Consider the following 24264-nt stretch of genomic DNA (forward strand, 5'->3'; position numbering starts at 1 on the left):
AGTGATTTTTTTTATTTATCCCCATAAAATAATTCATTTTTCGGGAAACCGTCCGGAAAGTAACTATTTTCTGGACGGTTTTTCTTTGAGAAAGTATAACTTTTTTGGTCTACGAAAGTAAAATACGTTGTTACAATTGTAATAGATCTTCGGGCTAACCAATGATAGTTGACCATATTATTTGTATTAAAAATACTTTGTTACTTAATAAACAAATTTTTAATTCTTAATATCTAACCATGGTTGGTTAACACAAACAAGTTACGAGGTCAGGCTATTACATAAACAGACTGGTTAAGAAAAAAGGGTTTTATTATAAAAATTATTCTACATTCGAATGCTCCCCTCCCTTCCCCACATACTTTCCCATACGTTTTTTCCATTAATTAAAGCAGTGCTGGAAGTCTTCTTTGGTGAGGGCCTTTAGGAGCTCTGCCGTTTTTTGCTTTGCCGCTTCCATCGATTCAAATCGGGTCCTTTTCAAAGCAGATCTTCTAACCTTTCAAGAAAATCTAAGCAGACCCGTTGATGCAAGAGCTTTTGGTCAGGAGTAAGATTTTTTGACACCAACAACAGATTTAAATTTCAATCGCATGTTTTTGGCGTAAAAGAAAAAAATCCAAAGGCTTATAAGTATTACTAACTAGTATTCAAAAAAAGACTTCCCAAATCTCAGAATCGGACGGCTTAGATCAGATACATGTTAGAAGTGTGATCTTTATCAAAATAAGAACAAATCTATTCCATAGACCAATCCAGATCGAAAACAACAGACACAAAAACTGGAATTGCACCATCACAATGCGGAAAAGGCAAGATTCACAATGAATATCGATATCACAAACTCACACAGCATTGATAGTGAAAATAACACCCTTTCAATTGATTTGGAACAAGTCCTTTTTATTCCGACATTGACTCATTCAGACATGTTTTACAGTACGCAGTTGTCCTGTTTACACTTCGGGGTTCATTTGACCGATACAGATGATGCATATGGGATGAGTCTATTACTAGGAGGGGTGGAAATGGAATAACGTCTTGTCTGCTGAAAGTCTTCTCTCATCCAAATTTTCCTAAAAGAAATTATCTAGCGATTTGGAGCGATAACTGTATTGGGCTGAATAAAATTATTTCAATGTTGCTTATTTACTTGGATTCTAAAGGTATCTATGAAAATGCCGAGCAAAAGTTTCTGCTAAGTAGACATTCCTATATCACTTGCGATAGTGATTTTGCCCAAATAGCAAAAAGTAAACGCGTCGTAAAAAATTACACCCCCAAAATATAGAAAATATGATAGTCGAGGCACGTCATCACAGACCTTTCACTATAATCTACATGCAAAGAAACGATTCCAAAGATTTTCAAAGCATAACTATCTGAATACAACTAAACTACAAATTTCACAAGTAGACTGGATAAAAATTGAACAAGGGCAAGAAACTTGTAATGTGCTTTAAAAAGGAAAAAGGTTAATTGACATTTCACAAGCAGTGATTACCGACTTCAGCTGCACAAACCGTACTTCAGCAGAGAAGCTTAAGAACCTAAAAGGATATAATAGAATATATTTCATTGAAATATATTTCGTTTTATAAAGATCTCATAGAAAAAACAGAATCACAGTAAAAGTTTTCTTTAGACATAGACCCCTTTTACGTTTTCTTGTTCTTGGCACTTTGAACCTTTTAGCAGTTGTCATGTTTAAGTTAGTGTTTTTCATCTGAATTTTTGTTTTTAATGTGTAACTATGTATGTAGTTCATATGATCTTGTTTTCTTTACCCGATACAAGTATTTCAAGAAAGGTGTTTTTATTTTTTACGCATGTTTTATGTAATATCTCAGTTTAATCTTTTTGGCACTTGGACCCTTTTGAATTTACACTCTCCAATTATAGTTACATTTTTTTAAGAGAAAAAAAAATGTAAATATGATCTAAATACTGTATATTTTCCTTTCAAATAACAAAATTTTCCTATATACAATCGGTAACTCCAAACTCTTCACAATAGTAAAATACTGACACGTACTCCTCACTTTCAACTTATCGACAATATGCTTCCTAACACCGTCTCTGGCTATTTCAATGAGAGAAGGAACCTTCGGTAGAAGATCATAATAGTTTCTAAATTCATTTCCGCCGTTCCCGAACATACCCGCATCCTCGAATTGATTCAAGGCAATATCGAGTAAAGGACGATGTATCCAATAACTAAAAGAACTGATCACGTCTTCCCGGAACCTTCTAACGTTAAGGCAATAGTGTCCTTTAGCTATAAGTTCCCTCGATATCGTCCATATATCAGAAAATATATCGAAAATTAATCTAGGTGTTATCACGAACGGTGACCAATCATCCACGTAATCCATATACATTAAAATTTTGAATAGTTCGCAGAAGCCCATGTTAGCGAAAACAACGACTATTAAATCGGTACACATAACAAAACCATGTTGTAATAAGAGACAAGTCAATTTAGTTACTTGATTGTGAGTTAAAAACGCGTCTTGAGTACATTTATCTATTATCGATGCGTAATCTATACTTTTTGTTTTGGCCGCCAAAACTTCCAATACAGCACCGCTCGAATTTTCTATGATAACGTCAATATATTGCCCGAAATCTTCTGGATCTAATCCGTAATAGAGAATCGATAAGCTCACGTTCGAATCTTCTATATGTTCCGGTTTCAAATTCCTCCAAACTAGTTTGAAGTTATCCACGTTCGGTACCCTGACACAAGCTGCGAAACAAAAATATTTACAAAGTAGAATCATTGGTTTAATATTTCGTTTAACCTGTAAAAGCTGCAGAATCTACTTCCGCTCCTCTTGCAATAATTTGCTCGACGTAGGGGTTATCGTTAGTAAGAGCCAAAGTGAGAGTACTGTATTCGTCTAAGCTAGTGGCGTTGAAATCGTCTACATAATCGAATAAAGCCGCTTGAACTTCTTCATTTTCGGATATAAGTGCTTTCATAAAAGGCGTTAAACCGTTTCCGCCCACTGCATTACTATCTGCATTATAGTATAGAAGCATACAGATAGTTTCTAAGCATTTATCGCCTACGGCGTCGTGCAATGGAGTGTCGTCGCTATAATCTAAAATTAATAAAACATAGTTAATTATATTGAAGAATGAAACTTTTTTAATGCCATGTATAATTGCGAACTTTATATATGGAAATTAAACCTAGTTAACCAACAAAGGCAAAGAGTAAAATATCAGCAACTGAAATGAAATAACTAAGGAAAACAGCAGAGAAAACGAAGATGAACAGGATAAGAAATGAGATAATTCAGGCGACAGCCCTGCAAAAAAATGGAACACGATATTTTCTTTTTATTAGTAAAATCTTGAAGCTAATGGCATTTGTTTCAAAATAATATAATCACCAAATTTTCACTAGCTTTGGCACTACTACGATGCTTCAAATTCAACGCCCGTCCCGCAGTTCTCAAATAATGCATCCGTTGCTCTTCAACCGGCCACTTCGCAGACTCTTGCAAGTCCAATCCTATCTGTCCCTCTTGTGGTGTATCGGACCACAAACCTGAGAAATGTCCTAAATGAAGTTTCGCTACCTGCAAAAATTGCGGCGGGATAGAAACCCCGAAATCTCCAAGGAAACTGGAAAAACCTCAAACTCCATATTACTCTTTACCGACACATGCCATTCCCACTTCTCGAGTGCTAGTACAACTCTACCGTGACTATCGGCGTGGATAACCGCTTTCCTTTCGCTTTTACCCAAAAGCCAAGGACCTCCCACTGTAGTATGAAGTTCTATGGACTTCACAAAAGGGACCGTTAATTGCCAAAGTTTAGCCAGGAAGCGTCATCTATAGAAGCATCTATTAAGCTCCCACAATATTCAAATTTTGTCTGTCACTGACACCATTTCAAATTACCTCCAAGATTCATTGGCTACACCACTTTCCACTTATACAGGAACTTCCACTGTCACGTCCATAACGGTAGTCCCCCCCCACTCCCTCCACATCTGTCTCAACAGAACCTGGATTGCATAGCCATCTATATCTCGTTGAATAAAGAGACAATCACCTTCATCTCCTATTACAAATACCCCTACTTAACACTTCCATCGATCTCCTCGAATATGGGTCCACTCTTCCTAGAGCTAACATAATAAGTGACTTCAACTTCAGGAATTCCCCCATATCCATCAGATGAAACTCTACCTCCCACATCCAGCATACACACTCTTCGTCGATAGTGGGTGTAGCAGGATTTCTGAGGTTTCCCTGTAACGAGAAGAACCGTTTTTGCTTGCAAGCTCTCTTTCCGTTTTCTTCAGCCAAAAATCCTAAATCTTCGCTTTTCCTCCCCTAGAAAAGTTAACACAACCCCACGCAACCACCACAAGCCCAGCCCTGCAGAGGAGCAATTCTTTTATCAATGCCCACTCTAACAAACCCTTCTCCTATAAAAATTTTCTTTATCCTACCAAATTCTATCCAACGAATCTCACTCTTGTTGTCACAGTACAAATATATTTTGTGATCGGTAACCATCATTTTTATGCTTATTTACAATAGTACTAATTAGAGGTAGCTGACCTTTATAAAACAAATAATTCTACCTGAAAATGGACACAACAATGTATAAAGCTGCTCAAGCGTCACCCTATTGCCGAGTCAACGAGAAATGGCCAGTGCGTTGAACATGAATCAGTTTGCTATAATCAGAGTTTACCATCGTTACCAAGAGATTGGTAACTTTCATCAGAGACGCGGTTCCGAAAGAAAATGGTGCACATCCGAGAGATATGACCAATTCATTGACGGCTCTTACAGGTGTTCAAGTCCAATAAGTTCAGAGAAATGCGAGGAGTGGCTGAGAGTGCCTAGACAGTCACAAGAAAAGTTAAGAAAGCTATCCTTGATTTTTTGCTAGAACCTTTAAGCCGCGAACGTGTGAATTTCTCTTCGAATGTTTCTACCTGGAATTTTACTCCATGTTTTACCATTTTTATGATAGGTTAATAGCTTGTTGGTGAACCTATGAACGATTTTAGAAAACTTAGAAAGTAGAGGCAATTTTGCTTTCTACTGTGTATATAAAGTTGCTTGTGGCTTCGGTATTTTGGGATGCGCATGGAATATTGTTCAACGACTATCTCCAAAAGGGAGACACAATCAATAGTGAATAGTACATAGAGTTTTTGGACCGTTTGAATGCAAAAATCAAAGAAAAACGGCCTCATATGGCGAAGAAAAAACAACCTTCACCTAGATAATGCACCATATCACAAGTCGATGACAACGATGGTTAAATTGAACGAATTAAACTTCTAATTGCTTCCTCGTCCACCGTATACTCCAAATCTGACACCCAGTGACTACTGGCTATTTACTGATTTCAAAAAAATGCTTGCCGGTAAGAAATTCAGCTCAAATAAAGAAGCAATTGCTGAAACTGGTGGCAACTGGCAAAAAGTGTGTTTATCTTAGTTAGTCACATGACTTTGAGTTATGTGTGATATTTATCAAATCATTTACATTTTGATATCTCGACTATCGACCAATAAATTTTCATCACATAATTATATTCCTACCTCTCACATTAATATTTGCACCATTCTTTATCAAAAGATGCGCTATGTCTGGTTTTGTAACGGAACGATGCAATGGACTTATATCTTCATTATCTGGAAGATTGACGTTAGCTTTATGATTGATGAGTATTGTTGTAGCTTCTATAAAGCCCGATTTTACGGCGAGATATAAAGGAGTTTGACCCAAGAAGTTTCTTGTGTTTATTCTGATGTCGTCCTGTACCACGAGGTAATTCAATATTTCTAAGCTGAAAAATAAATAAAATTTGGAAACTTTACATGGACATAATACAACCTAAAATATGAATAACCTCTACATTCCATCGGCGGTTTTATGAAAATCATTAAAGCCGTTTTGTCGAATACATCCAAATATTAATAATCCGGGGAAGTTTGGAAACCCTCATCATCAATATTACGAGGGTTGCTACTTAAGTTTTGAGATCGAATATGTCAAATCTGACATTAGCTGCTTTCCATTTATTTACATCGGTGACTGTTTGACATCATGTATCTCCTTTCATGCTTATTTTGATGACAATATCTGAGAGCGTGATGTCCTCAACCTCACTTTCAATCTGAGTTCACAAACTTACTAAAGCAAACGATTCAGTTTTGTGCAGAGTGCTGGTGAAAACTCAGTTAGGTGTCACTTGTGAGACTAAAAACGAAAGAGCATTCAACTGAGTTATGACGTCAGAAGTGAGAATGATGAAAATGGAAAGCAGCTATTGTCATCATAAAGTTTGATATTTTTAATTGAACGTGTTGTCGTGCGAGTTAAGATACTTAATCTTGGTCAAAAAATGGAATCAAATCGGGAACATTTTACCCATGTAAGTTTTCCACGGGTTTTTACCACGAATATTTTTTCAAGTATTCAACCAGATAAAACTATAACAAGTACTAATACTAGTGAACAATTTGATGAGTAATCCCACTCTTCCCATTGTTAATTTGATATGCAACAAAGGATTTTGACCCAAAATCATGGAAAATACAATGGGTTTCACAAATGTAAATTTTGTGTTTCTACAATTGAATTAATTGATACTATTATAATTATTAACATTGTATTGTTATAATTCGATCACAAGTTTTATTTTCATTCCTGTGGACTCATTTGTAATTTCTCACTAATTTTGTAACAATTATTGAGGGATGCTCAATCAGCATTTCTTTAATTTCTTATTTCTTGGACCTTTTGATATATTGATGTTTCCAAATGTTCTTGATTTTAGTTATCTTCTGTTCTAAAATTAATATAATTAATAATTTATGAAAGAACGATAAAATTTGACGTTTCGACTTTTCATTAAGTATTTATTAAAAATATATAAAGAAAAGTCGAAACGTCAAATTCTATCTTTGTTTCAAAAATTATTAAAAAAATCTAGTTTTAAAAAAGAAGAGACCTAAAATCAAGAACATTTAGAGGCATTAAATTATATACTTGTTTTCCTAGAAAACTTGGTACTATTCATTATCACGGTAATAACTTTTTAAGAAGGAAATTTAAGATTTGATAATAGAACAATCACTATTTACGAAAACACGCCAAAACTACTTGTCTACAGCCAATAATTGGATAATTTGCTGTCAGTAAATAGAGTCTACTGCCAATAAATGGAAAATGTGACCGGAATTAATACCCAAATACCCAAATTGATATAATAGTCTGATATACTGTTAAAGGTGCCAATAACTGAGTACTTCACCCTAAGATAGGCTAACAACTAATGTATCGCTCTATGTATAATGTTATAGGGCATCAGATTTCCTACAATTTTTGCAGTCAGCAAAAATGAAACAGTTATTAGTGTAAAACACTCGAACTGTCAAGTGCGCTTATTAATATTCAATTCCTAAGACACAAAGCAAATGAACTGTATCTTTTACTAGAGGAACTTATTTTCCAGAGATTGTTGCCATCACTGAGCAATGGTTAAATAATAAACAGCCCGTTCTTGTCAAAAACTATACCACAGTAGCCAGATTCAATAGAACTAATTTATCTCATGGAGGTTCTATGATCATATCCACAAACAACGACTTTTCCGGAATAACACTGTTCAATGATATAATACCTGAAAAAATATTCGAATTTTCTATCAACCAGTCTACCACAAGACTGTATTTATAGAGCACCTGACGCTGACGTGTATACTTTCTATCACAAACTACTGACCTTACTGGAGTCATTTCCTCTAAAATGCAAACTAGTTCTATGTGGAGATCTCAATATCGATTATTCCAGTGTGTGCGCTGGTCAAAAATGTCTTCAATCAATTTTTCCTTCTTTAGGTATGGTCATGTATATAATGGCACCAACCAGAATAACTAAGCCCAGTTCTAGTACTATAGATTATTTCGTGTCATCGTACGATTCAGAATCCACCGACTGTACTGTCTTTAATCAGGTCTCTCCTATCATGAAGCAGTGTGAACAAAATGTTCGGTAAAATCCAATACAAAAAATGCTTGCGGCAAATTAAAAAGTTTTCAAAACTTTAAGTACCGTTGTCAAACAACTGACTGGAACATGCTCTCTGGTAATGTGGACTTGGAATTTTTTAGATTCATAAAAACACTAACTAGTCTGGCATCCAATTATTTTCCCCTCAGGCGTATTAAAAATAGGCAAAATAAACTCTGGTCCACTAAAGGTTTACTTATGTCTGCAAAGAACATGAGATCTTTATCTTACCTAAGGAAATTTTTGGATAGTATTTTCTTCAAAAATTACGTGAAACTATACAGAAAAATTAATAATAAGACGATAAAAGCTGCCAAAGATATTTATTATAATAGGAGACTCTTCTATTCTCGTAATGTTTCTAAAGAAACATGGTCCATTTTGAATGTTCTAAATAATAAGGCTTCTTCATCGAGCATAATCTCTACTTCACCTGATAACCGCAATAAGTACTTTGTGAATATGATGAAATTCAATAACTTCTTCTCATGATCCGCTTTCATATCTTCCTGATGCTAATGCTAACTTACACAGTTGCCCGTAGTTTTAGCAGGGATTCGCAGTACAATTAATGACATCAAAAATAAATACTCATCTGGAACTGATAGACTTAAATTAAAAATGTTTTCGAGTTTTCCCAATTGCACATTTAATCACCCTACCACTCTAATAAACGTTTCAATTCAAAATGGCACTATTCCCAATTGTCTTAACCCCCCAGGGACGAGCCAAAATTGTTTTAATTAATTATTTTTTCTTTTTCAGTACAATTGTTAATTAGTTATTCAAAGTCACGGGAAAACGGCTGTGACCATACGGTCGCGATCGTCCTTGAGAGGTACAAATAAATCAAACTAAAAAATCGTAATTTATTAACCCTTAATTAATTCCACTGTTATAAACTATTTACTTATGTTATAAAAAAATAATTACACTTACTACCGAACTACAATCATTTTCTGCACATTTTCTTGCCTTCAGTTTCGGATATATAATGATCCAAATGATCAAACCACAAAGTTTCCATCGACTGTGTTGAAACCGAAGTGACAGATGACGACCCACCAAGGGACTTTGAGTCAGTCTTGTACTTTTTCAAATACGTTTGGCAAATCTCTCTACGAAAGTTTAATTTCGTTACGTTCCCTATTGATTTCCTGTACATTATCCAGGCATTATTTGTTGTTGCATCAATCATCCATGTAAATATTGGCCACCACCACTTTTTATTCCTAATTGATATTCTCCATTTTGCCAGATCTTCATCCACGCAATCAGTGTGTTTATTGTACATATTTATACAATTAGGTTGCGTTACGGAAATATTTTTCTTATCTTTCCAGCTGTATCTCTTCACCTGGGATTGTGGTGTCGAGCCATAAGCTGTCGATCCATTTATTGATGAATATTCCTACAAATTTCAAGTTCTCTCTGCAACAAAAGAAATCAATACGAGGAATTGAAAATAAATATGAATTGAACCAACAATATGGGTGTTATAAGAAGGGGATTCTAAGGCAAATTTAGAAAAATTTTAATCATTATTACGATCGCCTTTGCTTGATTTATGAAATTGGATCAACATAAATAAAAAATTATGTTTTATTTGTACTGAACTATGAACCGACTACAATTTCAATGAAAATGATGCAATATTCAATTATTTTCAGCGAAACAAAATATATAATGTATGCAGAAAAATAGTTTGTAGAACAGAATTTGAAAAAAATTTAATAACAGAAAAATTGGTAATACAAGAATTTCCGTTCACATTACATCCGCTGTAAATGTTTTAGAATGATTTTGTTTCTTTACACAATTACTTCAAGGTGTATTAAAAAAACATCGCATTAAAGTAAAAAATAATAGTTGAGAGTAGTAAAAATTGACTTACCCAAACTCCAGAGTCATGATTTCAATTTCAATTTTCGATCACAAAAAACACTTGTCACTCCACTGTTTCTACTTCTAAACTGACAATCTGGGGTTCGAGATACAGAAAATGGGGTAAGCAGCCGTTTTCAGGTATAAAGAGAAAGGAGGGAGACAATAGAATAATGATAGGAACCCCGTTACCGTATGATCACGTTCGTCTCTGGAGGGTTAAGACGACTATAATTATACCTTAACATAAAGAAAGAGATGAAAATCAAGCATCGAATTATCACCCAATTACATTCCATCCCACGTAATCTAAGATCATAGAATGATTGGTTAAAAGGGACTTTTATCATTTCTGTTTAAATATATAATACTTAATACTCGTCAATTTCGGTTTTTAAGTAACTAATACACAAATAATGCTATTTTCTTCCTCATAAATAATGTCTACTCTAGCCTAAGCAGCTATCACTGCAACAACTTTTTGTGATTTTTCTAATGCTTTCGATTGTGTTAATCATAATATTTTAATTAACAAATTGCAGTACTACGGATTCAGGGGAACACCTCATAGTTCAAGTATTACATTACTAACAGAATCAGCTTGTAAGAGTTGATACAAATATGTTATAAGCCAATAGAATGTGGAGTGCCCCAAGGCTCAGTACGAGACCCTATTTGGTTTCTTCTGTTTATAAACGACATCTGCTATCTAGACATCAGTGGTAAAAACGTTTCTAAAACTAAAGTTTTATCATATGAAAATTCATTGCTGCCTTTTTTATTAAATAACACCACCAATGACGTCGTTGAATCTGTGTTTTGCGCTGAGATCAGTTTCCAAAGAACTGAACTTACCCACCTTTTTAATAATTAATTATGCCCTTATTGAGTCGTATCTCCGAAATGCCCTTCCCTTTTGGGGTACGTGTGGTGCAACTCAATTTGAGCGAATCCTCAAACTACAAAAGAGAGCTGAAGATATTTACTCGGACTAAACAGCAGGGCTCACTGCAGGGACATTAAAAATTCTGACTTTTCCAATTTCAGAAAGGTCGTTGCACGGCCATCCATTTAGGAGCGCAAAGTACAACCTTTACCTACCTACTCCACGTTCAGAATTAGTTATGGACTCAATATTTTACAATAAAAAAAATGCATAATCACTTGCCAATTGAAATTGAATCATCTTTTCCCGCATTCCGCAATAATTTGAGGGCACATTTACTGTATACTGAAATTTTATTTTATTTGCATCTTTATTTAGTTATTTTTACGTTTTTTTTTTACTTTTTACAAGTTTTTGTCTAAAACTGGTAATAATAACAAAACAATCGTGAATCGAATAGGGAGATAATATGGGTAAAAGTTGATGTAGGGTTGATTGTTTTACTTTACGTTCACGGACTATAAATATTTAATCAATAATTATTTATGCACAACTATTTAATGCACGTGCAAGCAAAAAATCAAATGCAGTAAATCACAGTTGTAGTTGCAAAAAAATCGAAGATTGAGGTACTAAATTTGATAAAAGAATATTATATAAACAATGTTGATTGGAAAAATTTAGAAACTGCTATGTTAAAAATGATGATTTGTCCTCATTTTTACCGTTGATATTAAAAGTCAATATTAAAGTAAATATTGAAGATAGAAAAAGTGAGCTGGTTTAAGTGAACTTGGAGTGCTGTTAGAATGAGAAAGAACATCGGTATCCCTCTATACTCTATTCTGATTGAATTCGTGACATAAAAAATTTGGAATGTAGTAGAGAAAGTAGAAGAATAACAAGTTTTGATTTTAATATCGAATAAAAAGAAGAAGAAAGTACTAAATCGATACTGTTCAATAGTATAATTTCACTTACAAGCCGCTCTCTCTACCTTTAATATTAACTCTAAGGTAAACTTAGTTTGTCTTTTTTTATATGCTTGCTTTTCGAAATATACTAGTATTTGATATTTGCACATTTTCAATTCCTTAAAGCAGAAAGAAAAATTTAATTTGCAACTTTCTGTTTGTAGGTAAGTGATTTCTCCACCATCTACTGTGGATAATTTCCATCCGTCGCTCCATGTCGTTTGAGTGAAGTATTCGGATATACAAAAAAAAACTACAAGTCTTTTTCTGATAATGATTATATTTATTTGCATCAATGCACTTTTGTAACCGAAGCTTTCACAATTTAAAAACTTAAAAACCAGTCATCGATTGAACCGCACTCAAAAAATTGATGAATTGCTTCATCTATTTTATCCTCCGTCGTGAAACGTCGACCACGTCAATGTTTTGCTTTACTCTATTACAGCCCATTCGTCCTCTACTGTTGTAAACAAATCCGAGCTGCGTTACTATTTATTACCTCATCTACTATATTCACCTGATCTATCTAGCTTTGAATATGCTTATTCGAATTCGATTTCAAACAAATGAAAAGATGATGGAAGGGACACACTCAAAATTTTTGAAAGATTATTTTTTAAATGGTTTGAAACATTGGAAACTCGCTGGAATAATAATTCGGGGAATAAAAACAAAAAATAATCGAAAAATAAAATGAAAATTGGATGTTTACCTGAACATTCCTTTTGTTGTACTAAATAAAATCACAAAAGTCCCCATTGTTTATGCAGACTTTATAAAATATGAAATTTTACTGAAATATGTCAAATGATTTTTAACACGCTTATATTAGCTTTATCTGTATGTAGGTTTGTTTGTTTGTAACTTTATTTTGGACTAAGAGAAAGTGGCTTGTTTAATAAAAATTTCATCCGACAGAGGATTCGAACCTCCGATCTCAGTGTTGGATAACTTCGACAACATTACCAACTACACCGTTAAGACTCGATACAAGTTTTGACGAGATGCAGATATATAAGCAGCGAAGCCATTATAGGAGGATGATATCAATTAAATAAATCCTGCTCTTATTTGATCCTAGTGGGTGATGATTCTTTATTAACCACTGTATTTCCTGAAACTACGGCTTCCTTATCTCAGTTAACTAAGACTGTTAATTATAAATAGACGTAGACTATGTCTACTGCAAACGATGCATCATGTACTCTACCTCAAAGGTGGTGTGAAATTAACAATATCACAACTTTTGAAATCAAATTTTCAAAAAAACTGTTAATTTAACGAAACAAAGTATCTGTCAATAGAATAATTCCTGTTGATAATTTTTCAAGCTACAAATTTGATAACCACTATTTTGTAATAACGGTAACCGTTAATGAGATAATCGCGAAAAAAGTTGGTTGTCATCTTTGAACAATTTAGAATTAATTTCTTGTATTTAAAACAAATCTTGGAACTCGTTTGGACTTACGGGATTCGACTTTAGGGATGTACCAGCCACAACCAATACCCAAAAAATCCAGATATTCCAAAATAAAGTATTAAGGAGCATCGTTCACTTACCATGGTATTTTCGAAATAACGATCCTCATCGGGACCTAGAGATAGACAATGTAAGACAGGTAACCACTAAATTTGCCAAGAGTTACGAACAGCGGCTCCAAGAAATGTAAACATCGAAACAATCAAGCTCCTTGATAACACCAAAGTAGATAGAAGACTGAAGAGGACGAAACCTTTTGAGTTAGTTTACTAAGTGCTTAGTATAAAGGCAGAACAAAGTGCAGAATCTTACATAGTAGTGTTAGTGTTAATTGTAATCAAACTCAAAAAGCTTGTACTAATTAAGACCCCTAGTTTCAAGATATATTTAGCAATTTAGGAAAGAATAAAATTGCTCAATGATCACAATAATGATTAGATTCCAATGTAAGGGAAACCTTCAAGGTTTAAAAAAAAACTGTATCGATGGAGATTTGTTGAGAACCAAAAAAGGAAGGTTCATACAAAAATCCAAATGATAACCAAATTGATTATCAATATTTCTACGATAAAGGTATTTTTTCTTTGAAAAATAGTTCTCCGTCAAATCGCCCTCGTATTTTTCGATGTTTAAGAATGTTATCACTTAATTTTATCAATAAAAGAAATAGATGCATACATAAAACCATTGTGCCCCACTTTTTGAACTACCAAAAAAAAGTGTTTCAAAAAGTTTCTCAGGCACTTTGACATGAGCCCTTTGTCACTAGGCAAACTTTGAGGCTTGTCCAAATACCAGTGATGGCCACTCATCTATGATAAGATTTACAGTTTCTTCATTCTCCAAGCACCAGCGGCATTCCGGTTCAACTGTGATACCTATAATATCGAGATGGCGTCTCAGGTCACTATGTGTGATCACCAATGTTTAAGAAAAGCAGTTTATTGGTAGAAGAGGCAGAAGGTGCATCTATGTGTACCTTAGTTTGTCTCATACCAGGGGTTTTCATCCATCATCGCAGAGTCTTTTCTAAATGCTACTGCTGGGCACTCATCTATGACATTATTTACAATTTCTTCATTCTCCAAGCACCAGCGGCATTCCGTTCAACTGTGATACCTATAATATATAGAGATGGCGTCTCAGATCACTATGTGTGGTCACCAATTTTTAAGAAGAGCAGTTTATTGGTAGAAGAGGCAGAAGGTACCAGCGACAATCCAGATTAACTGTGATGCCTATAGTATCGATATGGCTTCTCAAGTCACTGTGTGTGGTTAAAAAGCCAGTCAAGAACAGCTTATGGGTAGAAAAGACAAGGATTTTCATCCATCACTGCAGAGTTTGCTCAGCAAAAGGAAGCTTGTCAAATATGATTTCAGTAAAATTTAAAAATTTAAGAAATTGTCAACCAAAATGGATCTCGTATAGCAAATCATATAGGTAAATACATATTTGATACATTAATTGAAACACGTGATTTTATTAGTTCTCCTTATTGCAAAATACATTCGAAGGAATGTAATACAACTTCCTTTAATACTTCAAAATTCTTTTGTACGTTGTAGATATGTCCATAGAATTGACGTAAGTATAATACTGACGCATACATTTCATTTTAAACGTATTTATTATACATTTTCTAGTTTCATCTCTTGCCAATTGGAGAAGTGAAGGTACGTTTGGTGGAGAGGAATTTCCCGGAAAAAAATCCTTGGTAAGTGTATTTTCAAATGCAATTTTAGCGAATTGTAAAATGGGCGTGTAAGTCCAAAAAGTCCTAAACGTATGTAAATCTCTCGAATTCCAATACCACTGGTTACTTTTAATTTCTTGATGCACTTTCTGTAAATCATATTCGATATCAAATATTAACCTCGGAGTTACGGAAGAATCGGGCCAACTTCCATCGAAATCCATATACATCAAATATTCTAATAGTTTGCATTGTCCGTAACAATTGAATATAGCCGTTATGACATCTGCATTTAAAGTCATACCATATCCTAGCAACAATAAAGTTAACTTGGTTATTTGATCAAGAGATAACGTATCCTTGTACTCGTAGATAATATAATGATAGTCGCATCCAAAAGTTTCCATAGCTAGAGCTTGTAACACTGCACCATTGGAATAATCGAGGATTATATCGACGTAAGGAGAAAGTAAATTCCTATTCCACAACGTAAATAACTTCAAAAGTATCCCGTTTTCGTTAGGAGCTAGCTCCAATTTTTGTAAATTATTCCAAACAAATCTGAAATGATTAATATTGGGAATATCAATACAAGCTATGAGGGCTTGATTGTCCACGATCGCTCCTCTCCTAACGATTTCTTCATAATAAGGACTTCGGTATCTCAACGCAATGTGCAACGTACTCCAATTACTGGTGGTGTTGAAATCGTCGACGTAATCCAATAATACTTCTTGGATTTCAATGTTACTGCTCGCCAAGGCCTTCATAAAAGGATTATAACCAAAATGGTTTATAGCATTCACGTCTGCTCCATAGTATAATAATACATATATCGTTTCTAGTGATTCTTTTTCTACTGCCAGATGTAGGGGAGTGTTGCTGAAAAAATCTAGAATGTTCACATCGGCTCCATTTGATAGCAACAGATGCGTCAGTTTTGGACATGATACGGTATTATGGAGTGGCGCTGTACCATCTTTTTCTTGATTATTTACATCGCCTCCAAAATCGATCAGCATTTTGACAGCTTCGTATCGGCCGTTCAATGAAGCAACTGAAAGTGGAGTTTCTCCAAATTCATTTTTAGTATTGATTAAGGTGTGGTCTTGATCAAGAATGTATTTTATTATATCCATACTGGAAACAAAATGGAAATGTCATTATTTGAACGTTTGCTTAATTGGAATTTGGAATTTGTAATTTGGGTGTATCAATTCATAAAATGACTGATTAGTTCTTGGAAAAATGAGGAAAACGCTATTTTTTCCGAGACGAATTCGTCAACGTTTAAAGAAGATACAATCTATTTACAGCTTTTTTATTTAGGCCTTCTTATTAACATCAAAACTAATATTTTTTTGGCAAAGAAAAATTTTGATAGTTATATCTAAGGAAAACCAAATTTAAATACGAGGATTGCTACTTAAGCTTTAAGATAGACGAAAAACAATATTTATAATTGGATATGTCTCAATTGTTTCTCAAAATATTTTCCTTTAAGATCAATACATTTTTGCTAGCGTTTGAAACAATTGTCGAAGCGTTTTTTCCATTCGAATTGAGGTACCTCTAAAACACGTGATTTGAACGCATCAACTGCTCCTTCAGGTGTATAAAAACGTATATGTATATATAGATTTGAAGTCTTGTATACACTGAGACCCAACGGATCTATCGTGTCCCCCTTTCTTGCTGCGATACTAGAGAACGCAGTGTTTACATCTGATCCGTTAATCCCACTCCTTATAAGAAGTCTAGAATATGGGATGGCTTTAATTGCCAGAGATCTTCTATCTCAAGCTCTCCCAGGTGTAGTGCACTGGAGTTTCACACTTTGAGAGAATGTGGATAGAAGTTTTCATCCTCTGTGCAACAAAATCTTCACGCCGCATTTTATGCTAGGACTAGGGTCTTCAGGTGTTTGTTAAGGTAACAGTGCCCCGATAGAACTACTGTTAGTATTCCTAGATTGTTCTTACTTAAATTGATACATTCAGGGTATCTATTCTGGTTGTAGTATTCCGGAAGTGTGCCTGTCTCAGCCCCTGTTGGTTGTCTCAATCATTGGTTTTGCTCCCATCTACCTTCTTTCGTTCGACAGAACCATGAACGGCTTATCTGTCTCCGCTTTAACAAGCTTATCAGCTATTTCATTTCCCTTCGCTCCGATGTATCCCGGAATCCATTGTAGGGTAATTTTATTTTTCTTGCCATGCTCGTTTAATGTTTCTAGGTAATCCCAAACGAGTTTAGATTTCATGATATTGGAACTAGAGCTCTAATGGCTACTTGACTATCGGACAAGAAACTGATCTCCTGTTTGCGATAGATTGAATTCAACACATTTTTCAATTAGATAAATTTCTGCTTGAAAAACGTTGACATCGCAACTTATTTTTGATCTACGTGCGTTAAAATAATAAGTATAATTTTTGGTATATTCAATACAAATAGTGGTGCAAATTCAGTTGTTATGTATTATTTTTTCAATAATTACAAAAACAATGAAAAGCAAGTTCTTTTTTTGCAACATACACAATGAAAATACACAAAAATATACAAGATGCTTCAGCTTTGAATTGTTGTTCTATCTATATTTTTTTAATCTCAAAAAATAACTGATAACTTTCAATCACTTTTTGAATTTTTTTGCAAAAATTTTTGATATTTTTGTTATTTTTTTTATAGCAGATATCATGAGATAAAAAATTTTGAATAGACCAACACGGGAAAACTTCTGCTCATATTCCTACATTGAGTAAAATGAAATCTGGAAACGTATCACAACTCATATTCATGCAATGTTTCCAACCAATGTCCAAAAAGCTAAACTAAGAAAACATATTTAACCGAGACTTACGTCAAAACTGAGTAACTGAGTAAAAGTTCACATCTTTTCTCCAAAATTATTGCAAATTCAACATATCAGGTGAATCAAAACAACGTCAGTTCTTTACATTCAGAGGCAATTGAGAAAATGAAAGTTAAAATTCGGATGTTATAACGTTAATTTATTGATAAGTTTTCCTAGCGACGACATTCTGCCAAAATCCTACCACATTGCTTCAAAAGCGTTAGAAAAAACAAAAGCACTGACAGTGGCCAGATTAGTACAAAAAGATTCTTTCAAAATTATTTCTTCCTTCGCCTGTTCCTGCAGATAATTTTTTGCTCATTTTACCAGATGCAGCACCATACATTAAAAAGGTTGCACAAAATTTGAAAATCTTTTACTCCAACTTAATACGTGTACCACGTCTTGCCTATGGAGCTAAATAGGATTGCTGAAGAGATTAGGAAAGATTTTCCTCTAACTGAGAACATTGTTTACACTACCGCTTCACCAACACTCACAATTACACTGTCTGATGTGTGTTTCAATAACCAAGTAAACAGTGAGTTCTTGCATCTCACAGGGCTAACTGGGACTAAACTATACTCATAAACATCAAAGAAAGAATAATGAAAAATCAGCCGATACTTGCAAATTTTAACTTGTCTCACTCACTGACAAAATAACACATACGCTCATATAAAGAAAACAAATAAAGGACATTATTTTTTATTTGTGAGGTACCGTTTCAACCTACGCTCGAAAATATGGAAGAAAAATTTGTTAAAGTGTATTATTTTGAAATTTAATGAACGGATTATGGAGTGGGCAAAAAATTTGACCTGTAGTGTATAACTGTGTAGTTATTAATACTTTCAAAATGATAGCTTGTTTTTATAAGTCCAAAAATACAAAGTTGCTATAAAATTTCTGAAAAGTCACTAGATTACTAACACCAAATTAATTACACAAGCTCAAAGAAAATCATTTTAAAAAAATATATTTATCAAATCTTACTTGTTTTTGCAGGCAGCATAGTGAAGAGCAGTATTTCCATTATTATCATTTATATTCAATGATTTTCCACTATCCACTAAACTTATTAGTTTCCCCAAATCTGATTCTAGTACTGCTCCTAGTACCCCCTCAACTAGTACTGGATCATTATAAGCAAATGGTGTTGAATATTCAGGCTTAAAAAAACGTTATAAATAGCAAACGAGAGATTGAAAATATGGAATAATAAATTATTCTTCATTCTATTCAATTATTTCTTATAAAAGACAGATTATTAGAAATTGGTTATTATAATTCAAATATATTGTATGTACTTTCTATATCCAACACTTGGTAACTACTATTGGTACTTGCTTTTTCGATATTTTTGATAAACTAATATATGTTTAGATATTCTAATCAACATACAGACTTTGATAAGAAATATTTTTAAAGATCATGTGAAGAATTTGTCCTATGCAGAAAGCATCACCATTATAACAAGAAACTTCATATATACAATATTACTTTTTCCATATTTTGATTATTATATTTTTAGACTATTAAAACATTGGAAACCCAATTTCAATAAGATTTTACTATTACAAAAGTACAAAGACCATTTTTGTAACCCAAAAATTTATATTAAGGCTACAAGCAACTCTACCAACAAATATTAAATTGATGTAAATAAAAATGTTTTGTTGGTTTATTTCTAAAAATAAAATCTGCAATAAGATTGGACATACAGTTTTAGTAAATATTTGCCTGCTGCTTGAGTATTTACACCACTACTACTATCTTAGATTTCCTGTAGAATACTTACAAGATGATTGTTTATGTTTCTAAATTGCATATAAGTACATTACATGTTATATTTTTTTGTATAATAAGGTATTTGAAATTTTTTGGGAATGGAGTATACTTTTAAAAAATCAACTTCCTGTATTACTTAACCAGACATAAGTGTCATTTACTATTTTATAAGAGGATCAGAATAAATGAATTTTTTTGAAAATCAATATTATACAGCATGAATGAAAACTTTTGGAATTCCTACCATTGTACGATCAAATTATTTTGATGGTTGTTATAGAAAATTGATAAATGTCATATGATGGTGTAATATATTATTAGTTATTTCCATTTTGCACATATGGATTTAACTCATTGTTCTAACACTAACTGACTTTAGTAGTCAGTGTAGAAATGGCATTAGAACACAATAATGTATTTTATTCTCAAATGAATACAAAATAAATGATATAATAATTTGAAAATTAAGTAGAAAATGTACTTACATTGAAGGGAAACATTTCCTCATCTGAATCATTGCTATTCATTGTAAACAACTTTAAAATAAATATAAAAATAGATATAAAAATAATTTATCCTCACTTAAAAGTATTTAAAATTGTTACTTATTACATTACATCACAACAGAATCACAGAACATACAAACTGCAAAGCAAACAATACTTTCATGCCGGTTATAACATTTGACTCATTTGAGTCAATTGTAAAATGTAGTTGCAGTTGCCTACATTGGCTCAGTTCATGTCACTCTTATTCTATATAGTACTTCTGTTGTAATTGATTTAAGAGTATTTTAAATTCAATGGTAAATAACTTGTTTGACTATTATTGTATCAAAAGCTCAACTACTTTTGAATCCGGAGAATCAAACAATGTAATCAAAAATGCCGTTTTCATGCCATCAGTTGGCGTCACTTTTCAATAATGTCCTAAAGTTTCTTGCTATAGGAGTATAGCTATCAAAAATTGTTAAATTCATAATGCAGCAATATTGTCCAATCATGCCTTGTTCAATAAAAAGTGGATGTGATAAAACTGTTTCAAAGCACTAATTTTCATTGATCCATAGCATATATTAATATGAGGTTATTCCTTAAAATAAAATAAAGCATTTTATACACATACAATGACATTTGACATTTTCAGACCATGATAAATACGCGTTTTGACAAGTGATAATTGACATTCTCTGTCATTTGATATTGTGGCGTTACTCGTTGTCACATTTGCAAAACAAGATGGAAGCTATAGCGTTATTAAATAAAATGTTAAATTGATTCAGAAATAAAGATTAGTTTTTAACTTTAAAGTAGTTTTTAGTATATTGTGTAATGCTAAAATATGTGGAATAGGAAGTGGAGTGTACATGAAGCCTAATACACGGTTATCAAGATCGATAAACAAACAAGTGTAATTGATTAAATATTAAATACCTCGCCTAGAGAAGCGCGAGAACGTGCTTCTGATATTGTTTTTATTTTCTTATAGGTAGTTATATTGTTAAATATATGTTTATAAATGAATTATGTATGTTTAATATTTTCATAAAGATTATTTAGAAAATTAAATTTGACTTTTTGTTCTGCATATAAGTTTTGGCGGATTTAAAATCCCGTCATCTTTTTTTTCTTTGTTTTACTACAATTAGAGATTTTTCTCTTACTGTGAACCAATTTTTAATACTTCTACACTTGTAAAAGTCTAAACACAATAACAGTATATGACAGTGAAAATTTAAGAAAACTGAATTACATAAAAATTTGTTTTAGATTAACCTAAAATGGCAAATACTGTAGTAAAAGTTTCTGATATCAAGGATGAGGAATTGGATGATAGTTTACTTTTACTTGTTGGTGAGGATGGTACTGTAACACCGGATCAAGATACTGTTGAAACATATCTAAGTAAGTGCATTTTTTAAATGTCTGTTTTTACTTTTCCTGAAGAATGATTTAAATGTAATATCTTAAAATTAGTTTATATTGATACACAAATAACACAAGGTCACAATTTTCAAATATTACTTTATTATTATTGAACAGTGGCTCATATTTCTGTAGATTTTCACAGTCACTATAATACAAAAAACCCATTAAGTATAACCATAAACCCAATTTTCAATAGAAATAATAAAAAAAATGTTTAATAAGTAGAATATTTAAGTGATGAATAAAATTCAATGATATTATTGCTCTAAATGGGTTTTGATATAAGATATCAGCCTGGAAAACTATTGAATACTCTAGCAAAAGTAAAATACCATGATAGAAAAAAATCAACAAAACTGAAAAGCATGTAGCATTAAGAATGCAAAAAAAAAAACTAAATTGATGATTCTGGGCAGTCATGCCAATGAATATCTTTCATATACATCTAGCAGCTCATAATAGCAATTTTATTCAAATACTTATTTGGTCTGTGATGAAAAAATTGATATACATATTGATGGCCAGCAACACTCTTTATTGTCGATAATAGCCAGGAGGACAAAAAAGGATCAGCAGATATAGAAAAAGTTAATTTTCTACACACTGGAAAACATATAGTACCCAAAAAAGAATCTCATTCATTAACTAAATAATTACTCAATACCATCTTTATTGGACAAAACCCTTTAATTATATTAATAAAGGCTGAAACTGGAGCTAATTTACAATCTTTAATAATGTTTCCATAAGTGAAAGATCTTACTTTTTCAACTAGAACAATTGTATTATCCTGCTTTCACTAATAGGCGTTATTATGTTAAAATAAATCATGTAACTCTAGACCTATGTTTGACTAATTTTTGATAATCAAATGGTTGTTTCTCGACCATTCCATCTGATTGTGGATGTAATGCGGTCATCCTGGTCTTCTTCATTCCCAGCTAGTAACAGATTTCCTGGAATCCATAACTCTCTAAATTTCTTCCTCAATTACTGTGGTCTTCTAAGGGCACACTATATTGGCCGATAAATTAATTCACCATTACTTCCGCATCAGTTGTAGCCTTTTGATTCGAATAGCATAAATTTCCACACACTTTGAAACATAATCCATTACGACTAGGAGGTATTTATCAACTATCTGTCATTGGAAATACTCCAGTGATATCTAAAGCAATTCTTTTGAATGGACATCCAACACTTTACTGTTTCATGGATGCCTTTCTCTTACAACAGTCCTTCACATTGTCGGAGCTGTTCATCCAATAAAACCTTTTATGAACTCGATAAAGGGTTTTCTTCACTCAGAGATAACCTCCTGATTAACTGTAACATGTAATTTATTCAGTACCTCGGCTACTCTCGTTCTTCGAATGACTAGCTGACTTCTCTTCTCAGAACCATAATCATTCTCAAGGATTCTTTTTAAAAGTCCCTCTTCTAGGACAAGAGATTCCCATTGAGCACAATATGCTTTTAGTGCTGGTGTTGTGTATCTTATCTTTTACCTATATGTGAGATTAAAATATTTAGCTGTTAAAAACACCTGAACGTGATCTGTAAATGGTTGAAAACTTCACAGAGATCGAGATCGTTTGAGAGTTTTTCTGTGCAATAAAAAATAATAAAATGTCAGAGTTAGGTAAAAGGTATCCAATAGGTTAAAAACAATGAAAGGAGTAAAGCAATGATAGACATTCAGCCCATTATCATTTACCATAGTATTAGATGAAGAAATAAAAAGAAAAAAAAGACAAAGTGAACAGTAGGTATAAAATCGCAAAATGGAAGACATTAAAATATCTGAGATACTACAAGTAAATGACATGGTAATAATAGCAGAAGATGAGAAAACTTGGACTCAAAATTAAAAATATACAATTACAGTCCACAGCTAATTAATATAAAAATAAACGAAGTCAATAATAATAATCCAAAAGGAGAAAATTAGAAGAATCAAATATAGAGTAGGTCAAAAGCTTCAAATACCTTGGCATGACACTAAAGCAAGATGGAAGATTGGAATTAGAGATAAATGAGGGAACTGGAAGATTTTTCAATGCAATTAAGTATTGACATGGGGATCAGAGACATGAACACTTAAACAGAAATATAAAAGTAAAATACAAAGTACAGAAATGATGATTTCGAAGAAAAATAGAGAATAAATAAAGTTATGATAAAACAAGAAATAACACTATAAGAGAAAATTTTTAATTTAAAATCAATTCAAAACAAATTAGAAAAAGGACAATTAACATGGTTTTGCTATGTTATGAGATTGAGAGAAGAAAATATATGAAGCACAAACTACAAAAAAGAAATGATAACTGAAGAGGAGCTGGACAGAAGAATTAACTTGGAGGGGGAAAATCGAAGAATAATATGGCAGGAAACAAAAGAAAAGACACAGGGTAGGAAAGAATGGAAACTACTGTGGAAAAGGGAGCCCACATAATGACTCAACTCCAGCATGTGTTACCCCTGAAAAGGTAGAAAGGTGTCAGGATTAAGTAAATAAGTAGAAGGAAACTGGTGTTATATACTGAAATGTAGAGGTGGTTTCAGAAACAATATGCAGCATTTGGAAATAAAACAAAAATATCAGTGTCTATACTCAATTCACAATAATTCTGAACCTACAATCTAATATCATACTATTAATATAACTATTTACCATTATTCATTAATCAAACTTTTTG

General features: G+C 32.9%; 2 protein-coding genes across 6 annotated transcripts in view; one reads left to right on the top strand and one right to left on the bottom strand.

The window, feature by feature from the left end:
- Window positions 1-169: 169 nt before the first annotated feature.
- LOC130451356 (ankyrin-3-like) lies at window positions 170-20777 on the bottom strand. Of its 3 annotated transcripts, XM_056790328.1 has the most exons (5): window positions 20120-20777; window positions 18840-19015; window positions 5585-5832; window positions 2805-3107; window positions 170-2749 (listed from the first exon to the last, which is right to left on the bottom strand). In XM_056790328.1, exons 1-5 carry the CDS (start codon window positions 20159-20161, stop codon window positions 1941-1943), a joined length of 1578 nt encoding a protein of 525 aa, XP_056646306.1. In that variant the 5' UTR covers window positions 20162-20777; the 3' UTR covers window positions 170-1940. The 3 variants fall into 3 exon arrangements, with proteins under 3 accessions (XP_056646306.1, XP_056646323.1, XP_056646314.1); XM_056790345.1 differs by lacking the exons at window positions 18840-19015; window positions 20120-20777 and adding an exon at window positions 7773-8655; XM_056790336.1 differs by lacking the exons at window positions 170-2749; window positions 2805-3107; window positions 5585-5832 and adding an exon at window positions 8668-16126 and having other exon boundaries at window positions 20120-20443.
- Window positions 20778-20783: 6 nt separating this feature from the next.
- The window catches only part of LOC130451373 (uncharacterized), a 39422-nt gene continuing 35941 nt past the window's right edge, over window positions 20784-24264 (top strand). For all 3 annotated transcript variants that reach the window (XR_008910714.1, XM_056790355.1, XM_056790365.1), the window contains exons 1-2: window positions 20784-21122; window positions 21404-21538. Coding sequence is in view for 2 of the 3 variants with exons in the window: in XM_056790355.1 (XP_056646333.1) it covers window positions 21415-21538 (124 nt within the window). In the remaining variant the exon portion in view is untranslated. The remainder of the gene's footprint in view (window positions 21123-21403; window positions 21539-24264) is intronic.

The sequence above is a fragment of the Diorhabda sublineata genome, chromosome 1 (genome assembly GCF_026230105.1).
Source record: "Diorhabda sublineata isolate icDioSubl1.1 chromosome 1, icDioSubl1.1, whole genome shotgun sequence".
Taxonomy (NCBI): Eukaryota; Metazoa; Arthropoda; class Insecta; order Coleoptera; family Chrysomelidae; genus Diorhabda; species Diorhabda sublineata.

Bases quoted from the DNA above. Each gene is read 5' to 3' on its own strand.
- LOC130451356 (XM_056790328.1), bottom strand. From the start codon at position 20,161: ATGAATAGCAATGATTCAGATGAGGAAATGTTTCCCTTCAAT. The intron at 5,833-18,839 runs GTAAGATTTGAT...TTTATTTTTCAG, and splicing joins TATGCTGCCTGCAAAAACAA to CTTAGAAATATTGAATTACC. The intron at 3,108-5,584 runs GTAGGAATATAA...TATTAATTTTAG, and splicing joins TGCAAATATTAATGTGAGAG to ATTATAGCGACGACACTCCA.